General features: G+C 45.7%; 1 protein-coding gene across 1 annotated transcript in view; it reads left to right on the top strand.

The window, feature by feature from the left end:
- Nucleotides 1–25,023, top strand: part of SCAPER (S-phase cyclin A associated protein in the ER) — a 166,924-nt gene that overhangs the window by 104,493 nt on the left and 37,408 nt on the right. Inside the window, exon 24 of the mRNA XM_039858331.1 lies at nucleotides 20,977–21,092. Within this exon, the coding sequence (XP_039714265.1) occupies nucleotides 20,977–21,092 (116 nt within the window). The remainder of the gene's footprint in view (nucleotides 1–20,976; nucleotides 21,093–25,023) is intronic.

Below are 25,023 nucleotides of genomic sequence, written 5' to 3'. Positions count from 1 at the left end.
CCAGATAACGAAGGGGCCAGGTAGACAGTTGGAGCCACTGGGGATTTCAGGTGAGGTTTGCTGTTGCTTTTGCAAAGCTCCTTCAGGCTGCAGTGTGGTGAGTAGATTGTAGGAGGCCAAGCTTGTAGCAGGAAAGCCTGTTAGGAGGCTATTTTGGGTATTGAAGTGAGAAGTGGCCGGCTGAAGTAAGGTGGCAGTCTGAGAAATAGATGCATTTGAAAGTATTTAAAAGACAAAATCAGTATTGGCTGTGAGGAGTAAGAGAAAGGAAGAAGCTAAAAATGGAGTGGATGATGATGTCTTTCAGATCAGGTTTATAAGAGAGAAAAATAATAAATTCCATTTTTGACATGTCGACATGCTTGTGGGACGCCGAGACGGTGCGTCAGATGCCGAGTAGAGTGTTAGCTATGACATCCTGGGGTTCGGAGTAGAGGTACAGCTTTGGGTTACGAGCCGCGGTGTAGTAAAGGAAACAGTAGAAATGGATAATAATCGATAGAATAAGATAAAGGTAGAGCAGAGGAGAGAGACCCGAGGAATAATATTATTTACTGCAGAGATTGGCAAAATCCAGCCCACAGACCAAAGCTGGCCCGCTGCCAGTTAACGGCCCACAAACGAAGAATGGCCTTTACATTGATTACTGATTACCTTTTACATAATAGCCTTGATTTTGCCTCTTAACCTGCATAACTTAAAATCTTCACTATCTGGTTCTTCAAGAAAATGCACGCTGACCCCTGATTTAGCCAAAAGGAGACAAGCCTTCAAAGACAGAGAAAAATGTTAGCAAGCACAGCGGGGAAGTCAGAGGGGTGAAGAGTCCAGTGAGCCGAGGGGAAAGATACGGTTTTTCAGATAGACAGGGAAACTTTGGGTCCCGTCGGCATGGGAAGCTTACGCACCGATGCATCTATTCTGCTTCAAATACAGAACAGTACTACTCTAAAAGAAAACTAAGAGGTTTAGTCAGGTCGAAAACAAAGTTGGGATTTCCGTTGACCAGAAATGGGATGAAGAACACGAAACAGAGCAAAGGGCAGATGATACTCCCTGTCCAGAAGCTCTGTGGTAACTGGGGTTGGGCTCCTGTGGACTAGAACGTTGCTCAGTGCCCCCATACAAAGCCATGTGTACACCTAAGGTCAGACCTTGGGGTGGGAACTTTTCCACTCGTGATGGAGGTCGAGTAAAGACTGCTGACCTACCCAGCGCAGCTTATAGGAAGCTTTAGGCCTAGGCAGGAAGAGTACATGCAGCCACCTGCCTGCTCAGCAGCTGAATCCGAAATATTTCCAGAGTCATTGCTGGAGCCCCAACCTCTGAATTGTCATTTACGTGACCTGGAGTCCTGGGGAAGCAACTGTGAAGCTGTTAGATATGTGAGCATAAGGGGAAAGAAAGAAAAAAACAAAAAATCTCTCATTCCAACGTGCCTGCAAACCAGAATTGCAGACATTCATAAATCAATTGTTAGGAAAGATTGCCATGAAACAGTTTTTTAAAATGGAAAAAATTTATAACTAATAATTTTACAGGACCACCTGAAAAAGGATTTTAAAGAAATGCGTTTCATGTGCTGAAGGAGATAAATGAAAACATCCATTTAAAATCAATAGGAGAGTATGGAAAAATACGCAGAAATAAAATAATAGGTAAATGAAAAGAACTAAAAGCGAAAATGTGAATCTAGTTTTTGAAATTAAAAATAAACTCAACAAGGTAAAATAGAGCCTGGACGTGGACAGAGAGAGAATTAATAGCTTCGGAGGTAATATTTAGAAATATACCCAAAACACACAGCAGAAAAAACAGCTTAAAAGAGTGCAAGAATGGTTAAGAATTATAGAATGTAGACAGAATTTATTTGGAGTTCCGGAAGGAGAGCATGGAGAGAAAAGTGGAGTTAGTGTTTGACACTGAACACTCGAGGGTTTTTAAGAATTGAGGAAGGGCATGAATTCACATCAGACTGCAGAAGATCGAAGAGAAGAAAATATTTAACAGAGTAGAGACAGATTATCTAAAAAGTTCAGTTAGACGGATAGCGAACTTCTTGTCAGCAATAAGAGACGCCAGAAGACAACAGAGCAGCATCTTTAGAATGTGTAATACCGACCAAGAATTTTGTACCCAGTGAAACATGATTCAAGAATGAAGGCAAAATGAAGATATTTTCAGACGTGTAAAGACAAAGAAATAGAATTACTTTAGGCCCTCACTAAAAGAACAATTAGAAGGTTTAATTCAGCAAGAGGAAAATGAATTCAAAGAGAAGGCATGGGATATGGGAAATTGGCAAGCCTAGATATTGTAAAAATACGTCACTTTGTTTCATTAACCATTGACAATGTTAAAAAAAAAACCCTACATTTTTACATACCAAAAAAAAAAGGAAGAAAAACTAACCCTTTCATTCATGATTAAATAGAAGGAGAGCATGTGATTGGGAGTTAAAGTATGCTAAAAAATGATAAGATAAATCACTGAAATGGTAAGGTAAGAGTTGAGGAAAATGAAGATTTTTCATTAGGTTACTAGTCCTATGAATCAGTTACTCAGGGATAATGTCATAAGTTTGTATTCTAGACCATGGGTTCAAAATTAGACAGATCATACAGCAGGCCAGTGATATCCTCAGACGTCGAGCCTTGAAAATCAGCAGCAGGCAAAATTAAAACAGTGGTAAATTAAAATAGCACCTAGGTAAGGAATGCCTTTTTTGAATTACACATAGAAAATCCAACTTTACCAAAAGTAAATTATACCTTACAGTCATGTATTTGCTTAGTCAGTATTAATATGACCAGTACCTGTGTTTAATTTTTCATAATTTAAGGGCCTCTGATGGATTATTCGAACGGTCTGAGTCTCCTGGATCTTTGCCGGTGTAAACCTGTAGTTAACAGAGGCATTCATGTTTCTTCCTGAGGTCTTGGAAAATCAGGTTGCCATTTTCATTTCATTTCATAGATACACTCTCAAGTCTCTGCATAAAGGATAGAAGACTCCAGAAACTGTTAACAGCTGTCTTAAATATCCCAAAAAGTACAGAACGAACAGTTCTAAATAGAACATGGACTCTCCTCTTTTTCTCTTTCCGAGTATCATTTAAAAAAAGTACAGAGACAAAAATAACTTTGTAGTAAGGTGTAAATAATAAGTGAAAATGTTTTAAAATACTCAGATATATGTTGGTCTTGTCTCTAATGGAATCGCCCATAAAAAACCTAGTGATCCCAGTGAGACCATCTCCCCAGGAGTAATGCTGTCTGTCTTTGGGCTCTATAATGCTTTGTCTGCACCTCTTCTAGGGCAGGCACCAGTTTCTGCCTTAGCGAACAGCTCCTTCTTCCGCCTGCGTCTCTTCTTATGGACACTGGTCTCCTTGAGGTCCCAGGCCACGGCTGGCTGTCCTCCCCAGGGCAGACAAGCACAGCCTGTACACACAGCACACGAAGTTTGCAGGGGTGGCTGTTTCCTACATGTGAGCTTTTTAAAAAAAAAAACTCTATAATAGTGCAAAGCATTTATAGTATGTTTCTGCATGTTGTCTTGCAAAGCTATGAAAATTTTACAAATTTGCTGGTAAACTAAAGTGTTTGAATAATTGGGCCATAAAGGTAAGTAAGATTTGTGTGAGGCCGATTGTATTGATATTTCGAAGGAAATTCAAACTATATTTAATATAAAAGGGTCTCATTCCAGTCCTGACAGTCATTTCAATCTTAGGAGAGTCTGGAATTGATAGCATATGCGAGGTAACTGAGGTGGAGAGGTTAAGTGAATTCACTCTGAGCACACGCAACAATTGGGACTTCTGATAGTTGATTTATGCACCTTTTTTTTTTAACCGACTCTGAGACACTAAAGAGGAAAAGTATATTATCCTTCCCAGCATCTGTGGTTAACATGCTGTAATTGTTATTGTTCATGGCGCACACACACACACACACACACACACTGCGATATGGCATATATTTGCTTTTGAAAAATAGTAAGCAGCAATGTCTCTTCTGTGCTCCCAGAGCCTCTGATCATAGTTCCGTTATAGCATCTACCATGGAGTCATGGTGACTTGTTTGTCTTTCTAACACGGACCCACCTCAGTCCTGGCATTGGATGGATGCCCAAAAATGCTTATCGAATGAATGAATGAATGAGTCCCTGAATGTGATTTAATTACCTTTGGAATCTGGGTCCTTCAGTTTGTTTATATTTTCACATTTTTTTTTTAATTTACTTTTTAAAATTGAAGACATGGTTTAAATTCCCTCTCCTCCCCCATTTACCTCCCCTCTACCTCTCCTCTCTGGTAACCACTAGTCCATTGTCCATGGTCATGAGTGTCTGTCTGTTTGTCCTGTTCATTTGTTGCTTTTAGGTTTATATCCCACATATAAGTGATATCATGTCATTTTCAACTTTTTCTGTCTGGCTTATTTGGCTTAGTATGATTATTTCAAGGTCTATCCATGTTTTCACATTTTCTAAAGCATAAATTCTGAACTTGCTGATTATTAATTGGCTCTGATTCCCACAAAGGATAGTCAGTGGCTGTTCTGGAAACCAGAAACTCAGTACTTCTGTGGCCTCAGTCTTGGAAACATACTGGCTTCTGTGAGAGAGAGAAATGTGTCAGTCTATATCAGAACCTAGAATCAGAGACTTTGGTCTGATTCTGAGTTTTCCTCGTTTTGTGCAAATATGTATTTCTGATCTATTAAGACTTTATAACTCTAATCCTGTCAACTGAGTCCGAATCTTTTGTAGATTTGGTTTTATAAAACGTTTCCATAAATTGTTTTTAGACACTTTTTAACATTTTAAACTACTTTATCAAGATATAGTTTACATAGCATACAGTCCACTTATTTAAAGCGCATACTTCATTGTCTTTTAGAGTAGTCGCAGTTATGCATCCATCGCTGTAATCAATTTTAGATCGTTTTCATCACCCTGAAAAGAAATTGTGCACACCTTAGTCATCGCCCCCTAATCCCCCATCCACCTAGCATTTTGTTAACATTTACACTTATAATCGAAATACTAATTTCCTACCCTGTCTTAGTATAAAAATCAGAGGTTCACATTGTGTGTGTGTGTGTCAACCATCTATTTCTCTGTATACACCAGGTTTTCACATCTTACTACAACTTTATATGTTTATATGAGTTCCAAATTTAGTATTTGGAAATTATCGTTTTACTCCTTTTCCTTCCAGGTATAAAGCTTAAAGATTAGTGTATTATTTGAAGCGCAACCATTGCCTTATTGACAGAATCAGAATCAGCAGTCTTAACTGACTCACTGCCAGTGAATCAGTGATTGTACAGTGATTAAAGAGATCTCTCTCCACAAATTCGAATGGGAATAAATCATACTGGGTGAATCTGTCTCTTGTAGTTTATATTTGTTTTTGACCTAAATTGTTTTTTTCATAGACTTAGACAATTATGTTAGTCACAAAGCACTTGGGATAGAAAGTCTGTGTGAATGATAAGTTACGTTTTACCCTGAGTCCATTTTGATGAATAGAAATATTATGTAAATTACTGGTCAGAAAGACCTGAAACGACTTATCTGTGCAATTTACACTAAACTCTTGCTGGCATAGAGCATTTTCTGAATTAAAATCTCTGTGGGCAAGTATTAAAATGCATAATGTACTTATGAATGACACATGAACAGCCTCCCAGTCAAAGTCAGTGACAAACAAGTTGACAGTCTAGTGTACCAGGGACATGTTAGGCTGCCGAGTCTGTTTGATAGAGGACTTTGGGTTTGCCTGCTATCTTTGTATCGAGCGACACAGAAACAAATTTAATAAATTTCTTGTCTAATTCAAATGAGAATTTAGGTAAATCGGTGATGAGTCTCTGTGGCTTCTTTGAGATCTTTTGTGGACCCTTTGCTCAAGTCGTAGCATTTATGTATTCTTGTGGTGCCTAATTGTAACATGAGGGACGTAAATGGATTACTAAAGTTTAACTCTGAAGGGTTGACTCCTCTTATCACTTTGATTTATTAAGTAATAAAAATTACTTCTATAGTTTGGTTACCTCAGATCAGTAAACGTAGTTTTAGAGCGCCTTTCTGATTAAAGCATTCCCTCGTGAGAGTACAGCAGTGCTTCGTGACCTTGCTTTCACTGAGTTCATATCCTTACATATTTGCGAATGGAAACTCATGATATCAGACTGGAATGCTGGACCACGAACGTCATGAACTTGTGGGCATGTCTGTTTTATCTGTCCCTAGCACCTAACGTAGCATAGCGGTCACTTGGTAAATGTTCGTTGAATAAATGAATGAAAACCCTAAGCCCCAGTGGGCAGTAGGGCAGTTCATGCTAAAGTACTGGATGGTTAATGTCCTGGCCAGCATCCAGTCAAGAAAATAGTAACTACTCTAGGCAGTTTAAAAAAAAGAGGTATTTAAAACAGGATTTTGTAACCAATGATAGGGTAGGCTGGAGGAGCTAAAGGAAGTGGGTGATGGTATACGGAGAGCAGTAACTGCAGGAGATGAATCCCGCTGGGGGGAGAGTGGGTGCAGCCAGACCTGTGAGTCCCCTCTGCCCGCCGGCAGCGCCGGAGCTCTGCACCTGCCCCTCTACCAATACTGTTCCGAGTGGTTGTAATCTGCATGCTGTAACTTGCGACTTTAAGTTCTGGCACACTGTTCACAGGGCAGAGCAGTTTGTATGGAATGTGGTTCTCTGTGCAGCTTGGTATTTCATATATTTAGGGACTGCAGTCTTCTGATTTATTTCTTTTTAGGCATGGAGGTGTTTTATTAGTACAAAATATGCATTTATTAATTCAACAAAAGTACCTACTCAGTGCCAAGCACTATTGTAGATACTAGGATTATAAAATGATTTTTAAACCACAACTTATAATATATAAATAAATCTATCTGATTTACACTCACATCTTCATGTAAGTACATTCAGACCATGTATATGGTGTGTAACCTTCAATAGAAAATCTTATCTTAAGTTTTGACTTGCCGGTTTGCTTTGTAATCATCCTAGTTCTTTCTATCAAGTCGTATTCTTTTTTTTAAAAGGGTAACATAACTGCATATGTGCTGCAGTCCGCTGACTGTTAGGTAGTAGCACTCACAGTCCATCTGAAATCCGATAACTGTATTTCTTGTATGATTGCAGTGAAAGGCGACTTTCAGAAATAGGTTTACGTAATTAGAATGCACATTCTGAGAAGACACAATCGTGTGTGGGGCAGCCGATAGCTTGCAGAGCTTAAATACGCGTTGCAGCTGAGCTTATGGATGCTGGCTAAGGCTTGGGAAACATGAGCACAAGAACATACAAGAATCATCATTAGATTCTAGCCTCCTCTTTGGACAGTTCCACGTTCGATCTCTTCCGTGCTCTGTGCTTTGGTACAGACTGCAGTGGCCTCTGATGTATTTCCTGCTGCTGCTTTCAGAGAAAAGATACCAAAACAACATCTACAGAACCTTTAGGGAATAGTGGCACCTATGTGGTGACGCCACAGGAATCCTTAATAAGTTCAAATTAAGAAGAACGAAAAGGAGGTTTTTTGTTCTGAATACATGGCAATCAATACACGATATCCATCGGAAGAAAAATTGCCTTTCCTAGAAAAAGTAGTATGTCCTATTCCTCCTCCTCCTCCATGTTTTACTCCTTGATCTTTTCCATGGAATTGAGAGCTTTGAATAGCGATGGCTAATTAGCGACAAATGCATTGAAATTTGTCCACCTTTCAATTCTGTGTACAAATGCCCAGTTTGAGCCACTGTTCCATTCACCAGGATTATGTATTAAAAAGTTACAACGGTTTTAAGTGTCTTAACTGGGCATTCTGAAAGGGAGGCATGTGAGCGCTCCCTGTCTTGCCCTGCGTGCCCCCCGGTCTGTGACCGCCACACGCTCATTGGCACCTCGCTTTTCCATGACCGTCATTGGATTCCTTATACGCCCACTTTACCCAGCTGAGTGCTAAGCTCTTTCGTGCAGGAGACACTGATCCTATACCTGACAAGTCTGTACCCTTTCTGCCTTATGCCTGAATAGCGATTGGTAAAACTGACTCTTCATTTTCCCCGTTGCCCACATTCAGTCAGTAGCCAAGCCTGCGCTCTTACCTGTAAGTGCAGCTTTTTCCAGCATTGTGCCTCTCTATTGGGATTTTCATCATTGGCATTGGGTCTCCCCTCCCAATCATTTTCAGTTGAAATACAGTAACCTCCTCCTTGAGTTCTTTGTTTTTTGTCTCTACCCTCTCTCGTCTATCCTCCATAGCTTCCAGAGTATGCTTTCAGAAGTGAAAATCCAGGTGTGTCACACTCTGCTTTCAAACCTTTTGACAGCTCCCTCTTGATTTAGAACAGGATTCAGACTGTGTTAGCATACGAGGAACCCTGACAGATCTCTTCCTTTTCACCCCTTCGCATCATCTCTCAACATTTCCGCCCTCGCATGTCGCACTTTAATCATTTTCAATGGCTTATCGTCCCTCAGATGGGCCTCGCATGCTCTTATCCCCTACACCACCTACTAGCTCTGCCCCATCAGTCCATCCGCCTGCCCCCACCCCACTCAGACATATCCACCCCTACCCCAGAAGCACACACTTTTCCCTAGATGGCATCTGGTCTTTTGAGGCTTAATTCTGGTGCTCCGTCCTTTAGGAAGTATTCCCTGTCATTCCCCTGATCGTCACCTTAACCAGATTAGGTACCTACGATGTAAGCCAGCAGTTTAAGCCTGTGCCTCCGTCACATACAGGACTTCTTACACTGTGTCACACTAATCTGTTTTCGAATCTTTTTCAGTAGAATGTAAAGTCCTTGAGGGCAGGTCCTGATTATCTGTGCCACTTAGCAAGAACCAGGCACGTAGTTGGCAGGGAGTAAATGTGTCTTCAAATAATTTGAATATGTTTTTTTTTGTTTGTTTGTTTGTTTTTTTACTGGTCTACTAGTCTGTTCCTTGACTTAAGGCAAACGAATGCCTAAACATTCAAGACATGTTTTTCTGAGCCAAATAGTTCATTTTACAGAAATGGCCAACTTGGCAGATTTGGTGATGCCAAGAAAGAGTAAGAGTAAGTTCTGAGAATTACATCACAAAGTCAGTCTACTCAGAGAGAAAAACTGGTGTTGTCTCGAAGTGTTGCAGTACTAACAGTGACTCATTGTTCCATTGTGTTTGCTTTCATTTACATATCCGAAGTTTTTAATACTTATATCAAGGACCAGAGAAGCTAGAAAATAGACTTCTATCTCAAAAAAGCCTATAATTTAGTTCATTTATTTATTGAATACAAAATACACATATTAGTTATTAGATAGGTTTTTCTTTTTGCTATCCTTAGATCTGGTTTTCTAAAGTAACCAACTCTATAGTTCCTTATACATATTCTAAGTACTAGGTAATTTGCTGACTTGATAGAGCAAGCTTGTTCACATATATATGAACAAGACAATGAATTACAAAATATACTATAAAAATCTGGTAAGATTACAGAGCACATAACATTGAACAAACTCCCCAGAATGGCCACCTTAAAATATTCTGTGGCACATCTCTGCCTCATCTAATGTATTTAACTTTCATAAAGGAATTTTAGATCATTTTCAAATTCATTCTTAATCTGAAATTCTTCAGCGCTGTACTGTTTTGTCTCACTGCATTCTTAGCTGCTGGAGTGATGGCCCTTCGCAAAGCTTCAGTCGCCTTTCTCTCACGAACAAAGCAGAACCGTTTCCGACCCAGTTGGTAGCACGTAATGTGCACGGTGCGATCGTCCCGTCCAGGGGAAGTTCCCAGCACGCGCTCTGCAGCCTCCCCGCTCCTGCGGACGTTTTCAGCTCAGAGCGACGGTCGTGCTTTCCAGCGTACACCGCGCGGAGAGGCAGCATCGCGCGGAGGTTGAAGCTCAGACCCTAGAGTCAGGCGCACCCGGGTTTGAGTCCTGGTTCAGCCCTTACGGTTCCATCATCTTAAAGAGGTTGCTCGTCTCCTCCGAGCGTTCGTTCCCGGTGTAAATGGGAATGGTACCGGCAGCAACCTCTTGCCGCCGTCGTGCGTGTTACATGAGACGGTGCCCGCACGGCAGCACGTAGGACGGAGCCTGGTGTTCATGTGCGCGTGCTCAGCAGATGCTGGTGATTTTTTTTTTTTAGGTGCTAAGCATGTGGAAAATAGCAATAATTAAGACAGTTATAGGCTCGTCCCTTTTAGACAGTTAAACGAGTAGTTACGTACGATAAAGGGTGATGAGTGTTTGAGGGAAACACTGAAGTGTTCGTGCACGGGAGGGGGCGTGGGAGGGGTCCGAATGCAACGCAGAAGCCGGAGAAGGCCCGCTGCGGAAACAACTTGGAGCCTGAGCCCGACGGTGAGAAGGTCGACTCTTAGCTAAAATGCGGGTATTTAAGAGAGAACTCAGAGCCTACCGTAATTTTGAGATGTCACGGGAGATCACTGGATATGTCCCCTCAGGAACAGTAAGGGTCTGCCGTCAGGGTGTCCCTTAGCCCTGAACGAACTGAGATGGAAGTGAGATGTGAGGTCCAGAAGAAGCAAGAGCCTTCGATGACAACTGCTAGGTCCTTAGCTGGGGCTGGGGGCGCAGTGTGAAGAAGGCGTGGTGGTTGCTGACCTCTGTGCCGCTCAGTTCGTTTAACCCTCTCAGCGACCACTGGGGTGGGAGCTTCGCGCCCTCATTTACGAACGAGAACACGGAGGCGTCAAGAGCGTAAGTCATTTGCCTGACGTTCTGGAGCTAAGGAGAGGGAGTCGGTGTTCGAACCATGGCGGAGTCACCCCACAGGCCTCGCTGACCTACCGTTTTCTGAGCAGTGGCTGCGACCGTGGCCCATCTGGAGCCGGGGGACCGCATTTGTTCTGGGCTGCAGCCGCTAGGGCGAGAACTATTTTGCAGTCCCTCGCGTCACAAAGTTAGCAGCCCTCAGCGGTCCTTCTGCCCGTTTCCTGCCATACGCCGGTCATTTCATTTCCGCCCGTCTCTCTCAGATCCCTGCCTCCCCGGCCCTGCCGTGAAGGCCTCCTGGCCTCCTGGTGTCCTGTGCTCCGTTCTGCGTTCACACGGAACCTCTTCCTAGGATCTGTGCATTCGTTATCCACACGATAACTTGACTTTCCCACACTGGGGTGGTGTGGGCCTGCATGCTGGCTGGAAGCTGAAACCTGTGGCAGAGCTCAGACTAAATAGAGGCTTTGGGTAAATATAAATTGACCATATTTCTCTTCAAATGAACTTGCGTATTCCTTATAAAGGGATTTATATTTGCTTTCTCATAAAGAAATAAGATTTTGTAATGATCTGGTGTTCTCCAGACTTAATGACGACTGCCTCAAATAAGCAGACTTTTAAACATTTTACTTCACCTTTAATAAAGGTCTTACTCTCACTGGTTAAAAGCAGCAGCGCAGAGCAGCTCTGCTGTTAGGATTCAGGAGGCGGCATTGACTCGTCAGTAAACATTGCATCATGTTCGCTTTAGCCAAATCAAGAAGAAAGGCCAGATATTCTTAAAAGCCTTTCACACTGTTCTCCAGCTAAGAAAGTGTCACTTGCAACATCTCGAGGGAGATTAGGCGCCGTGCGTGGTTAGGGTCCTCGCCGTGCCCAGAGCGTGCGTCGGCGCGGTCACCCCATCGTCTGCTCGCTTCGGCGTTCTTCCTTGCCACATTTTGCATCGCTGTCCAGCGGAACAGATTGGGCACTGTTTCTGGCTCCTGTTTTCCCGGCATGCATTTTAGATGCTAGAGAACAGGAGGGCATAAACCCAGGTGCCAGCCCCGGATGACCCACCTGGAGAACACTGCCGGCGCTAGCACCGCCCCGCTCGTCGCCTGTTAAGCAGACTCAGGGCCCCCGCAGGGTCGTTCCTGACATCAGTCGCAGTCATCTTTGCCAACGCCGCATCTCAAGGCTCTTCACCGACCGCTGCTCGAAGGGAACCTCGCCGTGACTCTGCTCTCATGGCCTCCAGTGGAGGAGGCGCGCCCTGCACCTGTGCTGAAGCTGGAGGCAAAGCTGGCATTCTGGGATGGAAAGGTTTTGAAAGACTGCCCCAGCCGCGCAGGTGCCGAGGGCCAGTGGGGACCGGAGCTGCAGGCCACCTGGCTCTCATGTGACCTGGTCCCGCAGTCCTCCCTCCCCCAGGCCCCCTGCTGTGCGCACGTCCTCCCCATTTCCTGCCAGGCTCCAGAACTGCTCCACCAGGTAAAAGGACTGCTCAGATTTCAGCCTCACGGAATCTAGTTAGCTCTCATTTCCTTTGTATTTACTTGTAATGGTCAGACTTGGCATGCCTTTACGTTCTCAGAGTCTGGATTATTTCAAGACAGTTTTTTTTAGCAGCTAGTAAGCACTAATATGAGAGAGCTCAGGGTCCCTCCTCTAGTGCTAAAAGTTATTTTGCGTTGTCTTCAAAATAGTGTTGCTGAACGCAGCGTGGTATTCCAGATCTGATCCTGGGACAAAAAAAGGATGTTAGTGGAAAAACTAGGGAAATCCAAATACATGCTGTAGTCTGGTTAATAGTAGAGCTGTAACGTAATTTCTTAGTTTTGCCCACCGTGTCAGGGTCAGGTAAGACGTTGACGTGAGGGAAGGCGTGTTCGGGCACACAGGGACTCTCCACTAGCCTCGAAACTGAAACACATCTAAAATTGTTTCAAAATAAAACTTTCTTTAAGTATTTTCAATAGTATAGAGTCTAAGATTTTACAGAATTGGGACATTCAGTGATAAGTGTGCAAAAAGTCGAGCATAGTCCTTCAACCACCCGTGATTTTCCCATGGCATTCTTAGTATAGACTCGTCAGAGACTCAGAAGTCAGAGATCTAGGCTCAGTCCCCAGCTCTGCCACTTAGTAGCTGTAAAAACTTACGCAGGTAACCGAGCCCTCTGAGACCGGTTTTCTCATCCGCGTGTGGGATGATGAGCCCACCTCCGTGGCTTTTGTGAGGGTTCATATGAGCAAACAGCCCGGGGCCCACCACGGGCATCCCTTGAAGTACCTCTCTCCATTAACCCTCCAGGATAGCACTTTGGGAAAAGTAAATTTGGGGTTCCTGTTCCCTCCTTGAGTTTCCATTCACTCCTTATAATTGCAACCCCCCCGCCCACCACCACCCCAAGGACATAAAAGGGTCTCGGTCGCTACTTTCTTTGAGAAGGAGGCAAAAAATCTGATGCCAGGATGAGGAGGGCAGAAAATAAGCAAAGATGGTGGACAGGGCCCTGCAGTCAGCCTGCACATCTCTGGCCTCTGCTCTGCGGGCTCGTCCCCTGCAGGCCTAAGACTGGGGCTGCCCTGCCGTCTGCACAGGCGAGGACCAGCAGCCTCTTCACTGTTTCCGGCTCACTCGAGCCCTTGCCTTGACTTCCCCAGGCACACGGTCTTTCTGAGCCTTTTCTTCCTCACTGTGGAGAAATGGGTTTCCTCTCCCTGTAAGAGCATTTCCGATGTTAGGACCCCCAGAAACTAGACTGTACTTTTATTCTTTGATTCAGCAACTATTTATTGAATACCTCCTTTTTGCTAGACCTGTGTGAACGCAATCCCAGCTGTCAGAGCGCCGACGGTCTACTCTAGGAATGAGTAATCGTAATCAGTATGGTCTGGTTTACAGTTCAGCAATAGAAAAATCAGTCAAGAACTGCAGGTGTTAAGATGGAGAGAGAACGGCGCTGTGGGGAAACGTCTCCTTGTCCTCGCCGCCTTGCTGGAGAGGAGCCTCCGAGCTTGAAGGGCCCGCCCTGAGGGCTGTTGGAGCCAAAGGCCGTTGTCTGCATTTCTGGCTTTGGTCCATGTCACTCCCTGGCCCTGGACAGATTCTCCCGAGTGTCATGGTCCTGTTTGTATTGTGTCCCAGCTTTAAAACGTCCAGGACATTTGAGATGCAGGAACAAGGGGAGAATAAAGAACCGCTGTGCCAAGACTCCTCAGCTGTGCCGTGAAGCAGGGGGGCCAGGAAGGCGGGGCGGCGGGGACAGAGGAGTGCCCCGGGGCGCCTCAGTGCGGGACCTTCGCCTTCCGGTCGGATAGCACGATCACTCAGAAAACCGTCCGCCTCACACCCAGCGTGTCCTGAAGAACTGCTGAGGGGAGCCATTTCCTCAGCGCGCCCTCTGCACGGCCCTCACTGCGGCACCCCTCTCGCTGTTCGCCTGGGTCTCTTTTCCGTGTCTCCGAATAAGTGCTGGGCCTGCCCGGTGCCTGCCACTTGGCAGAGTTGTGGAGCTTGGGGATGAGCGACATGAAATGACGACTGGGGTTTGTTGCATCTCAGCAGTAAACTCTGTGTGCTCGTCTTCGGTCGTCGACCTCATCAAGGCTGAAGAAGGAGCAGGAGCACGTGGGTCTCGGGCCCTGCCGTCGACATCCATAGTTCCTCTCCACTCCCCTCACGCACCCTGCCCTCATCTCCCTTAGTCCTGACAGCTCAAAACCGCCACCACGCAGCTCCCTCAGAGAGAGTCCCGGAGGGTCCCGGACCTGATTAGCATCACAGAGGAGTTCTTCCGCTCATCTTGAGAAAGCTTTTCTAGCCTCCCAGCCACACTGACCTCATTACCTGAGCCTGCGAACTGTTGGTTGGGATTTTACTCTCTTTGGCACCACATTCCCACAAGTTGCTAATTTCCTTGTGATATTCTTGACCCCAGAACCCGAGTCCTTTCAAGGGCGAGTAGCTCAGCTTAAGAGCTGAGCCTAGACATTTATGTAGCTATGGCAGTCTGAAGAAGGCCTAGAAGAGGGAAGTCATACGACAGAACCAGGAAGAGTGGCGTGCGATGCTTGCCGCTTTTAAGCCAACAGCCAGTGAAGACAGCAGGTGACTGGAGACGTTGTCTTTTAAGTGTTAGGAAAGTTTTTATGTGGGGAGAGAGCAACCATAAAGAAAATCGCTCCTAGATCTCATATCTGTAAATTGGCCTACTGAGTTCTAAATTTATGAACTTCCTAAAAGCTACTTGTATTATCTCTAAACAGGTCTTAAGGTGCCACCAGATGCTCAGAACAAAACTAGCCTCTCCTGCTAATGAACATGCAGACAGTTTCCCCATCTGCCACCTCGGTCTGAAAGGCTCGGAGGCCTTCCTCCCCCAGCACGAAGAGCGTGATTACTTTCTGTAGAGAAGTCAAGTACAAAGGCCACCAAAGATGAACAGCTGCCTCTCTTTTGATTGGGAGAGGTAATAACAGTTACTCTAGTTAGTAATTGAATGGATTCCCAGGCCGCGCAATTCAGATTGAAACTCATTTTTTTTTGCTGGCCCGTAGTTACGCTGGGCTGTTAGAATGTTCGCTGCTAATCCCGTTAGTCAGTTGTCAGGCTCGCGGGGTGGGGAGCAGAGGGTGGCGGGGCTGATGACATGTTCTGCCAGGTAATAAGGTAAAGCCACTCGTTTCATCTTTAGAGGTGATTTTCCCTCGCTCAGGAGTGGGAAAGCTCGTCATGGAAGTTCCAGTCTCACACGCCTAAATGCACAGTGTTTGGAAAAGTGCCTCATCCCTCTGGAGGAGATATTTTTGGTTGTTGAACAAACCTTGCTCGATGCCTGTAGTGTGCGCTCTAGTGCCCTACTCGAGAATGCAGAGATAAGAGAGTTTAGGCTTTCCGGTTTAGTTCATGCACACAACTCTGGGATAGTGTAGAAAGTGATAAAGGCCTCAAGAGAAAGACAGTTAAATGCGGAGACCTTTGACTTTGGTTGAGGGGATCAGGAAAGGCTTAACGAAAGAAGGAGCATTTGATCGGGGTCTTAAAGGGTTGAAAGGTAGCATTTGCACGTTACAAGTTGAGAAGGTGACAGTTTGGTTGCAGAAAATAGTTATGGTTAAGCATTTTTCTCACACTGGTTTTTTTCCTGGACACTGGCAGGGGTGCGGACAAGTCGAAAGCGATGTCTGAGGAGCATCCGGGCTCACTATGGCGTCATGGCGTTCAGGAATAACAAGAGGCGAGTGTATGGAAAGTACCAAGTGACTGGCACAAGAAGTTAGCGTGGTGGGAGCAGAGAGGAAGAGGCCAGGGGCGGCTCTCTGCTCCCTTTAAGTCTACCTGGGTTGTTGTGTGAAAGTGATTTGCATTTTTTACTCACAAACTGTGTTTAATGCCATGTGCTTAGGAAGGTGGTTTAATTTTAATGTTCGGATGGCTCGTTATCGAGCCTGCTCGATTTTCCCTTTCTGTCCCCCAGAGGTGAAAGAGTCGTAGGACGTCACAGCATGGTCTCGTCCACTTCTGTGTACACAGATGGGGAGGGATCCAGCGGGAGGTGCTTCTCCTTGAGCTCTCGCCTCTCGGTCACAGCGACCTGTCATACCTCCCAGCTCACTGCGGCTGTGTCAGGGGAACCTTCTCATTTGTTCATCCTTTCGTTCAGCCGCTGGTCTGTTCAGTATTTATCGTCCTGTTTCTGCGCCGGGCTCAGGGCTGCCACTCCCGAGCAGTTGCAGACCGGGAGAACGGGGTCCTGAGTCAGAGTGGACACAGTGGGCTGGGGCGGGACGACGAGGCGAAGTCAGCAGGGCACCGAACGGGCTCCATCTGGCCGTGCGCTGTGGGAGAACACAGAGGTGGCCTGTCACGGGTCTAATCCAGAAGTGCACAGAACCAGAGCCCTCTTGGACTCCAGGGGGAGATTTGTGAGGTTTCATGTTTTTTCTTCACAGTTGGTTTTGCTTTTTGCTTTACTTCCTTGAAAAGCTGCAAATGTTAAATTCAAACTGCAGTTTTTTAGTCAAAATTTGGCTTCGAATGGCCTACATCTTCCTGAAATTGGCTTATTTTTTCGTGCTTAATGCCCGGGAGAGCCTGTGCCTTAAGTTTTTCAAGAGGCTGCATTCATGTTGTTGGCGCTGCATAAAAGGCCGCGAGTTTAGTTTTGTTTTGTTTTTAAGGCATAGATGTATACATTAAAACGGTCTGTTTCTACTCAGCCCTTCTCCCCCCGCTGCTGCACTGCCGACCCGGTTGTCCCGTTGTGGAAAGGTCGCCGGGAACAGCAGTGCTGTGCCGTCGCCCGTGGACAGAGTGCGCTGCTCGGCGCGTCTCTGTGGCCTGCGGTACCGTCTCCTTTGTTTCCGCATTGGAAGGGGCCGGACTCTGCCTGGGCCACGGGTCAGTGTGACATGTTTACGCATTGATCTCCCTCAGCGCAACCTGGTGCTGGTTCGGGGGTTCGCGGCAAACACTCCTTCCATGTGGGGAAAATGCGTTTCACTCTTCGGTCATGAGGTTCAGTTCCAGTCGGAGACCTCTCCGAGGCAGGAATGGAGGGTTTTATTCTGGGATCATACGTAGAAATTAAAGACAATCTGTGCGCAGCTAAAATTGTGAAAAACTATCTATCTTTGTCAGCATTCTTTCTCAAAACTGACTCAGCAACCAGTGACCGAGCACTGACCGAGTACAGTCCCCTCTGCTCGGTGTTAGGGACGAAGCAGACGCGGTCCCTGCCCTGAGGAAGCCCTGACTTTAGTAGGGACACAAAGAAGGGAAGGTGCAGGGTCTTTCCTTCCAGAAGTAACGGGATGTGCGGAAGCAGAGGTGTGGACAGGTGTGGGCCACGCAGGGGATTTTTGTCGATTTTGGGGCCTGGCAGGTTGGAGGCTGTGAGGGAGGGTCCGGTTCTCAGGGATCAAGGACTGTGCTAAGGAATCGGGGGGCCCCTCTCTGTAGACGGCGAGAAAGAGGTCATTCCCGCGGGTCTTGAGAATACAGCCGTCATCGCACATACAGCATCCAGAGCAGGACCACTCAGAACGGGGTCCCCAGGCTAGAATCGAGAGTCAGTTTTAGCAAAGTGACAGTAATTTTATGTCTGTTGCATCTAATATTTGAAAATGTGGGCTCTTGTTTAGTACACCCTTTTTTCCTGTGTTGTTACTTCATTTGTACTGGATTTCACAAAAGTATTGGCATGCAGTGGACTGAAAAGTCTGAGAAAGAAGAAGACCCTGATTTGTAGGTCAGTGTTTGGGAAGCACCGCTCTGCAGATGGGCCGGTGTGGGGTGAGCCGGGACCCACAGGGGCCGGGCGGCAGGCGCCAAGAGCCTGTGCCGGCGCGTCGGGGTGGCCCGGGAACACGCGGCCGGAGCTGGCAGCCTGAATCCATCTGAAAGCTGAGGACGAGAGAAGAGTCGAGAACCGCAGATGTTCTTCTCTTAAGAGTCTGCCGAACGTTGCGCCCTTGGCCCATGCTTACTGGCAGCGTTTCCCTCCCAGTTTGAGATGTTTTATTCATTTTTTAACACGGTCGTGCATTTGTAATATTGTTAAATATTTTCTCTATAATTCCTGTTTCTCCTGAGTCTAAGAAGAAAAGAAAGTGTGCGATGTGTTTGCTCTTCTCTCTGGACTCAGAGTCCTCTGCCGCTTTCCCTCGGCCTGGCGTCGGTAAGACTGCAGGTGGGAGGGCCCACCGCCTCCAGATTCAGAATCCGTTCAGTCGCACCGAACGGCCTCGTCCACTCGTTCACGTGGAATGCTGCAGTAGGCAGGACTCACTTGAGGCAGTGTAAACCAAATCAGAAAGGCCGTGAGGGAGCTTCCTAGGGTGATGGAAACGGCATTCGTCAAGTTACTTAAGAGCTGAGCCCTGCTCCCAGCTGTGGTGTACACCGCAATCAGAAAAAAAAATAGCCAGAAATCATGAAATGTTTAATCCTACCGGTTATCAGGAAGAGGCAAATACAACCCTCAGTAAAGTGGCAGTACACATCCATCAGCACGACTAAACTTAAAAAACACTAATAAAACCAAGTTTTGCTGTGAATGTGGACTGTCTGAAATTATCGCTGCACTGCAATATATACACAAATTGGTTTGAAAATTTTGGAACGCCGTTTGGCCATAGCTGATAAAACTGAACCTGTGCACTCTCTCCGACCCAGCAGTTCCGCCGTACGCGTGTCGCTGCCACAGCCGTGTGTCACACGTGCCCAGATACATGTGGGAAAAGGTTTAAAGCGGCAACGTCCAGAGTTTCAAAGTGGAAACAACCCCAGCGTCAGTCAGCAAGGGAAGATTTCAGTGAGCTGAGGCATATAATCGGACAAAGATACGGTATCGAGAGGATTGAAAAGAAGACAAAGGAACGTCATTTTCAAAGTCAGGCTCGCCTTCGCATTGGGGCGCGGAGAGGCGTGAGTGCGGCGGGCGCTGGGCGTGTGGCACAGCTTTGTGCTCGGGTTCGTGCTGGTTACAGGGTGGGTGCCATTTGCCGTCACTCCTCCAGCTGTCCGGTTCTGATGAGCGCAGTTCCCTCTGCTAAATACTGAAACGGGTTATTGTAATCTCCTAGTTGTGCCGACAATCTAGCATGAGAAGAAACGCTGGCGCCAGCATGAAGGCTTCAAAGAAGTTCCTGACCACATCCGGGTTTTCCAGTTTTCTGATTGTTAGTTCTGTTGCAAAGAAACTTTTTTCATTAATAAAATAACTAACTTTTAATCTTGAAAGTGTGAGTTTTTTGTCTAGGTTTCACAGTGCATTTTTTATGGTCTTCAGCTCCTCTGTTGTGCAGAGTGAGTGACCGACTCACGTCACACGGCCAGACTCAGACACGTAGCAGAGCCGGCGAACGGTGCTCCACAGCGGGCGGGCAGGGCAGGCGCGTGTGACAGCTTGAGAGTAACTCATGCCGCTCCCTGTGCGTCGCCTCCCGTCACCTCAAAGACATTGTGGGGCTCGGTGAACTGCCGTGTGCTGTTAGAAGTGTAAGGTGGTGTCTAGAGGGGCTGCACGTGAGTCACCTGGGGCCACCGTAACAGCGTCCCACGGACTAGGGGGCTTAAACTACAGAAAATGACTTCCTGCGGCTCTGGAGGCTGGAAGTCCGAGCTTAAGGTGTTGGCAGGTTCGGTTTTTCCTGAGGCCTCTCCTTGGTTTAGAAACGGCTGCCTTCTCACCGTGTCCTCACGCGCGGTCTTTCTCTTCATGCTTGTGCCTCCTTGGTGTCTCTTCCTCTTCTCGTGAGGATGCCAGTCCTGCTGGGTTAGGGCTCCCCCACTGACAGCCTCATTTTAACTTAATCACCTCTTTCGAGACTTTATCCTCCGATGCAGTTACATTCTGAGATACTAGGAATTGGGACTTCAACATAAGAACTGCGGCGGGAGGGGACACGCAGCATGTAATGAGTGGCTGTCCTGTTCTGTGAGATGTGACACGGTGGTTCTGGCTGTGTTGAAACACTGACACGGTACACCCCCCGAGTCACTCCTGCCTTCCCCGTGCCAGAGGGGTGCAAAGAGCTTGGAGAAGTTTCTTCCCACAAGAACTGTAAACAATTCAGGAAATACATAGAAATAATCAGATTGCGTTCTAACGTGGTTACTTACTGTTTTTCCGAAAAATAGCTGAAGTGGTCAAAAAAAAAAGGTGTAGCTAAATGGTTAGATGTTAGATTATCATATTACTGAAGAAAAAAACCTAGGAGAGGAAATCTGGGTAAAAGTCAGTTTGTCTGGTTAGGTGGTAATGCACATTACAGAATGAGCTGAACTTTGAAAGTATTGCTAGGTTTTTCTGTGTGAAACGGTTTCCCCGCGGCTTGGAGCGCTTCCCTCCTTCCTTCTTCCTTAACCCCTCTCTCTGAGAGAAGCCTGTGCGACCCTTTCGCCAGCACGCAGGTGTGTTCCCCACCATTCTCACAGAGCACCAAGGCACTTGTCGTAACCGAAACCATGGTATTTATAGTATTTGATTAGCGTTGGTCTCATCCACTAACTTTGAAGCTTCATGGAGGACAGCAAGTCATGCCCCCTTGTGTCCACCACTTTTGACCTACAATTTCTAGTAAGCATTTAATGAGTGTTTGTAGGATAAATGAACCAACAGAGTGTGTACATCGAAATATTTCGTTCGGTTATAATTTCACACCTGGGAAATTGAGCTCATTTCTGTTTGTATTTTTGTATCTAGAATGTGGCAGATCAGATTGCATTTCACGTTGCTGGCGGATTAACAGCCCTTGAACACATTCTTCAAGTAGTGGTTCCAGCCGCGAATGTTAACACAATTTCAAGAATCCCTCTCAAGTAAGTATAGTTTTTTACCTTGTCTTTCACGTTTCATTCACTGGTGCCCGATGGTTTCCTCATGGGAGACTGCAAGAAAATCGAATGCACATTCAGGCGCGAGCTTACGCTGCCATCAGGGAGAAAGACAGGTGCTCGACTGCACTTGGAAAACTCAGACTGAGCCTGAAAAGTCTCATAAAGGAAATCTTTTTGGTCCTCAGCCTTCTCTAATCCTAAATCAAGGAGAATCGACTGAGGATTAATGAACTGCTGGGCTCTTCTGACTGCTTACAGACATGGACCAGAAATGAATAGCAGTAACAGAAAGCTCACCTTGTGCTGCGTACAGAAAAGAGGCGAGTGCGGGACGTTTGACGTCCCTAACCTGGGAAGAGCGGTCCGAGCCCGCACTTTGCAGTCGCAGCCCGAGAGCGGGGAGCCAGACTGCAGTTGGTTGTAAGGGTCCTGCAAGGCCTTAGACCGAAGGTCTTTCCTGTTCCCTGAAGTCACCCTGCAGTCCCTGACCATCTAGACATGCGCACAGACAGCGTGGCTTTGCTGCCGACGTGTTGCGTTCATCAGTTGAAACATGCACAGTTTCTGGATATTTTGAGTGCCCACAGTCGAAAGCAGAAATAGAGACAGCACACTCTGCCCGTTCTCTAGGGTGTAGTTCTTGACAAACCTTAAATGTTTCTACAAGCTGGAAGTGGCCGGGTTTTCCTTTTCTTCCTACTAACTCCAGTTTGGAGAATCTGTATAGAAAATTATGCGCATTAAGCCTGCTGTCCCCAGATGCTAAGGTAAACACACTTAAAGTAACATCCTCTAGAATGTAGAGCTTATCGCCAGAATCAAAGATGGGGAAACGTATTTTGTGTTGTTCTTTACGAGCAACGCATAGGTGCTGACAGCAAGCGACGGTGGTACCGCTCATATCGTCCGCAGCTCTGTGTTCACTTTCTTGATGACCCTTGGGTTCCAGATTGGTCACCTCATCATTACCTTTATAATTGGACTTAGTCCGAATCCCATAACATTGTCTCACATTTACGAACAACTGAAAAATGTATTTCTTTAAATCCTGCTCTATCGGACTTGATCATAATGGCCATAATTCAACTTTAAAAAAAAATAAGTTTGCTTATGAGGAACTTAATTATTTCGCCAGTCATTTTCTGAAGTTAGGAACTAGCTGCCTATTGGGAAGATGAGGTTAAGATGTTTAGAAGGCGACAGGATTTGCAAGAGCAGTGATCCCCCCAACCCCCAGCCTGGCAGCAGGATGCAGCTCAGAACTTTAATCCTTTGTAATAAAGTAATGATAAAGAACTGAATAATACGCCTTTATTACTAGAATTAACAGCACAGTTTCAACTGCTCGGAGAAAGTACAGCATTTACAGAAGACGAGTGATCCCTTGCTGGTTAAGTCATTTTACGGCCCTCAGCAGAGGGAAGAAAGGCAGTGGCCCGCGTCACCTCGGGGCAGCCTTTCGTGGAATGGCAGTTTCGTTCCTCTCAGAGAGGCCAGGCGCTGTCTCCGTAGTATGACATCTCCCCCAAAGCACGACGAGTTCCTGGTGCAAGTTCCAGAGCATTTTATCATCTCTTCATCCTCTGTCTCACCCAATAAAAAAGGTGCAACTCCGTTCTCAGTGGGGTTGTTGTTGACTGTAATTGCACTGGAAGATGTTGGATTCACGTTTTCTAATGAAAGTTACCAGTTTGGAAACTTTTTTCGTAGCACAGTCTAGGTGGATGCATTCGCTTTCTCTGTAGAAAGCTCTGAAGTAGTATTTATTTGGTTGAAAATTTCTGGTTACCTATCTGCTTAAGAAAACCTTTCACTCAGACGGTCGTTGTTAAATCACCCCTGGAGCACTACGCACAACCTGGCTGAGGCTTGCTTGCCATTTCCTTTACGCTTATGCCTTCTCCCAGGAATTGTTTTTATCAAGCCTAGCTGTCAGGTGATTGCCTTACTGAAAATCGGAATCCGTTAGAAATAGTTCTCTGCATTGACATGCGAGTTTACGTTGCAGTAATTTTTCAAATTGCTGCATTCCAGTAAAGATGATTGTCAAGACAATTTCTATTAAGTGAACCCAATTTTCTTATTTATTTCCTTTATAAAATCAGCAATGTATTTCAGTGGGGCGAGTGTCAGTTCATTACAGGATTGATGTAGAGCTTGTGGCCAGGTCCTGTGGTGTTAGACATTGTAACAGCGCAGTCTTAAAACACTCTACAGCCCTTCCAGAATTATGGATTATGTAGCACTTTCCTAACTTTGCAACCTCTCTTCTCTTGCCACCTTTTGGACTTGGATTCTTGAGAAGCACCTACGTAGGATGAGGATTATAGTGTATTTTCCATGTACGTTCCGCAGCCTAACATATAATGAATTTTAGATTAAAATATATTTCTGTAAACATACTCACTTTCCCACTTGGTTAGTTTTTAGAATCGGTCCATAAATATCGGTATTTTTTTTCTTTTTTAAAATTGTATTAAATTCATTAGAGCGATATTGGCTAATGAAATTATGTAGGTTTTAAGTGTACAGTTCAATAATACATCCTCTTTCTATTGCATGGTGTGTTCACCACAGAAAATCAGATCTCCTTCCATCACCATGTATTTGACGCCTTTACCCTTATCTGCCCGCCCTGCCTTTCCCTCCGGTCACCACCATACTGTGTCTGTGCCTATGATTTCTGTTTCTTCGTTTGTCTTCTTTGATTGTTTGTTGCTTTCCGTTTAATATACCACATGTGAATGAAGTCATATGGGTCTTGACTTTTCCATCTGACTTATTTCACTTAGCATGATATTCTCAAAAAATAGCTGTATTTAAAATCAGGAAGAAAGGGCTACGATACACTACTTAACGTGTTAAAGTCAGCTGGGGGACCGTCAGAGCAGTAGAGTTCAAATACCAGCTTTGCCGGTGTTTGATGTAAGACCTGTTTCTGAGAACCTCATTGAGCTCTAGTATTTTTCATCTGGGACGCGGGGAAAAGATTTCCGTCTCTCGGGGTTGTTGTAAAGATCAAATGCTAATGTGTATGAAGGGCATCGTGAATCGTCATGGTGTGGAAGGAACACCAGTGGCCTTTCGGGCATAATGCAGGATTGTCTTGCATACCGCAAGGTGTGTAACACCCTTTGGCCCCCTAAGCACCATTAAACACCCATTAAATATCCTCGCCCTCCCTGTCATTGTGACAAGCAAATATGTCATCACGCATTTCCACACGTCACCTAGCGTGTAGGCACAACCCTTATTGAGAGCTGTGTGCTGGGCAGTGGAGTCGTGGATTAATAAAGCACTGTCAGCACCCTCGGGGCCAGCTCGTTAGCAGGTGAGCTGAACCGGGAGAGAAGCCATTTAGTACAGCATGCAAAGTGCAAGTGTGGAAGTGTGTGCCGGGTTAGAGGCTGGCATGGGGGAAGCGGGGGACGTGGTTAGCTGCCAGAGGGGCTGGAGGACACAGCACCTGAGCCAAGGGGTTTTCTAGCATTTCATTTTATTTTATTATTAGTTTCAGGTATACAGTACGTTGGTTAGACATTTATAGGGTTTATGAAATGATCCCCTCGATGACTCTGTCACCCTGTGGCTCTCCACACAGCCGTCATGTTACTGCTGACTGCATTCCCCATGTGTGCTCCCCAGCCCCGTGACCATCTCTCAGCTACTGATTTGTACCTCTTTAACCCTTCACCCCTCTCTCCCAGCCCCCCAAGTACTAGATTTTAATGAGCAGTGACTCCTCACTCTACGTGGTCGGTAGATTCTGCAACCCTAAGCGAAACAACATATGATGAGACCAGTTTCACTGTTGGCTGATTACTGTAAACAAGAGTGATGACCCTGCAGCATCTCATCGATGTTAGGGCGAAATGGGGACGTTCGAGGACCTGCAGAGTAGACCCAGAGTCAG

This window comes from Pteropus medius, unplaced genomic scaffold (assembly GCF_902729225.1).
Source record: "Pteropus medius unplaced genomic scaffold, Ma_sr-lr_union100, whole genome shotgun sequence".
NCBI lineage: Eukaryota > Metazoa > Chordata > Mammalia > Chiroptera > Pteropodidae > Pteropus > Pteropus medius.
The sequence above is the reverse complement of the archived record's forward strand: the minus strand, read 5'-3'. Positions and strand labels throughout refer to the sequence as shown.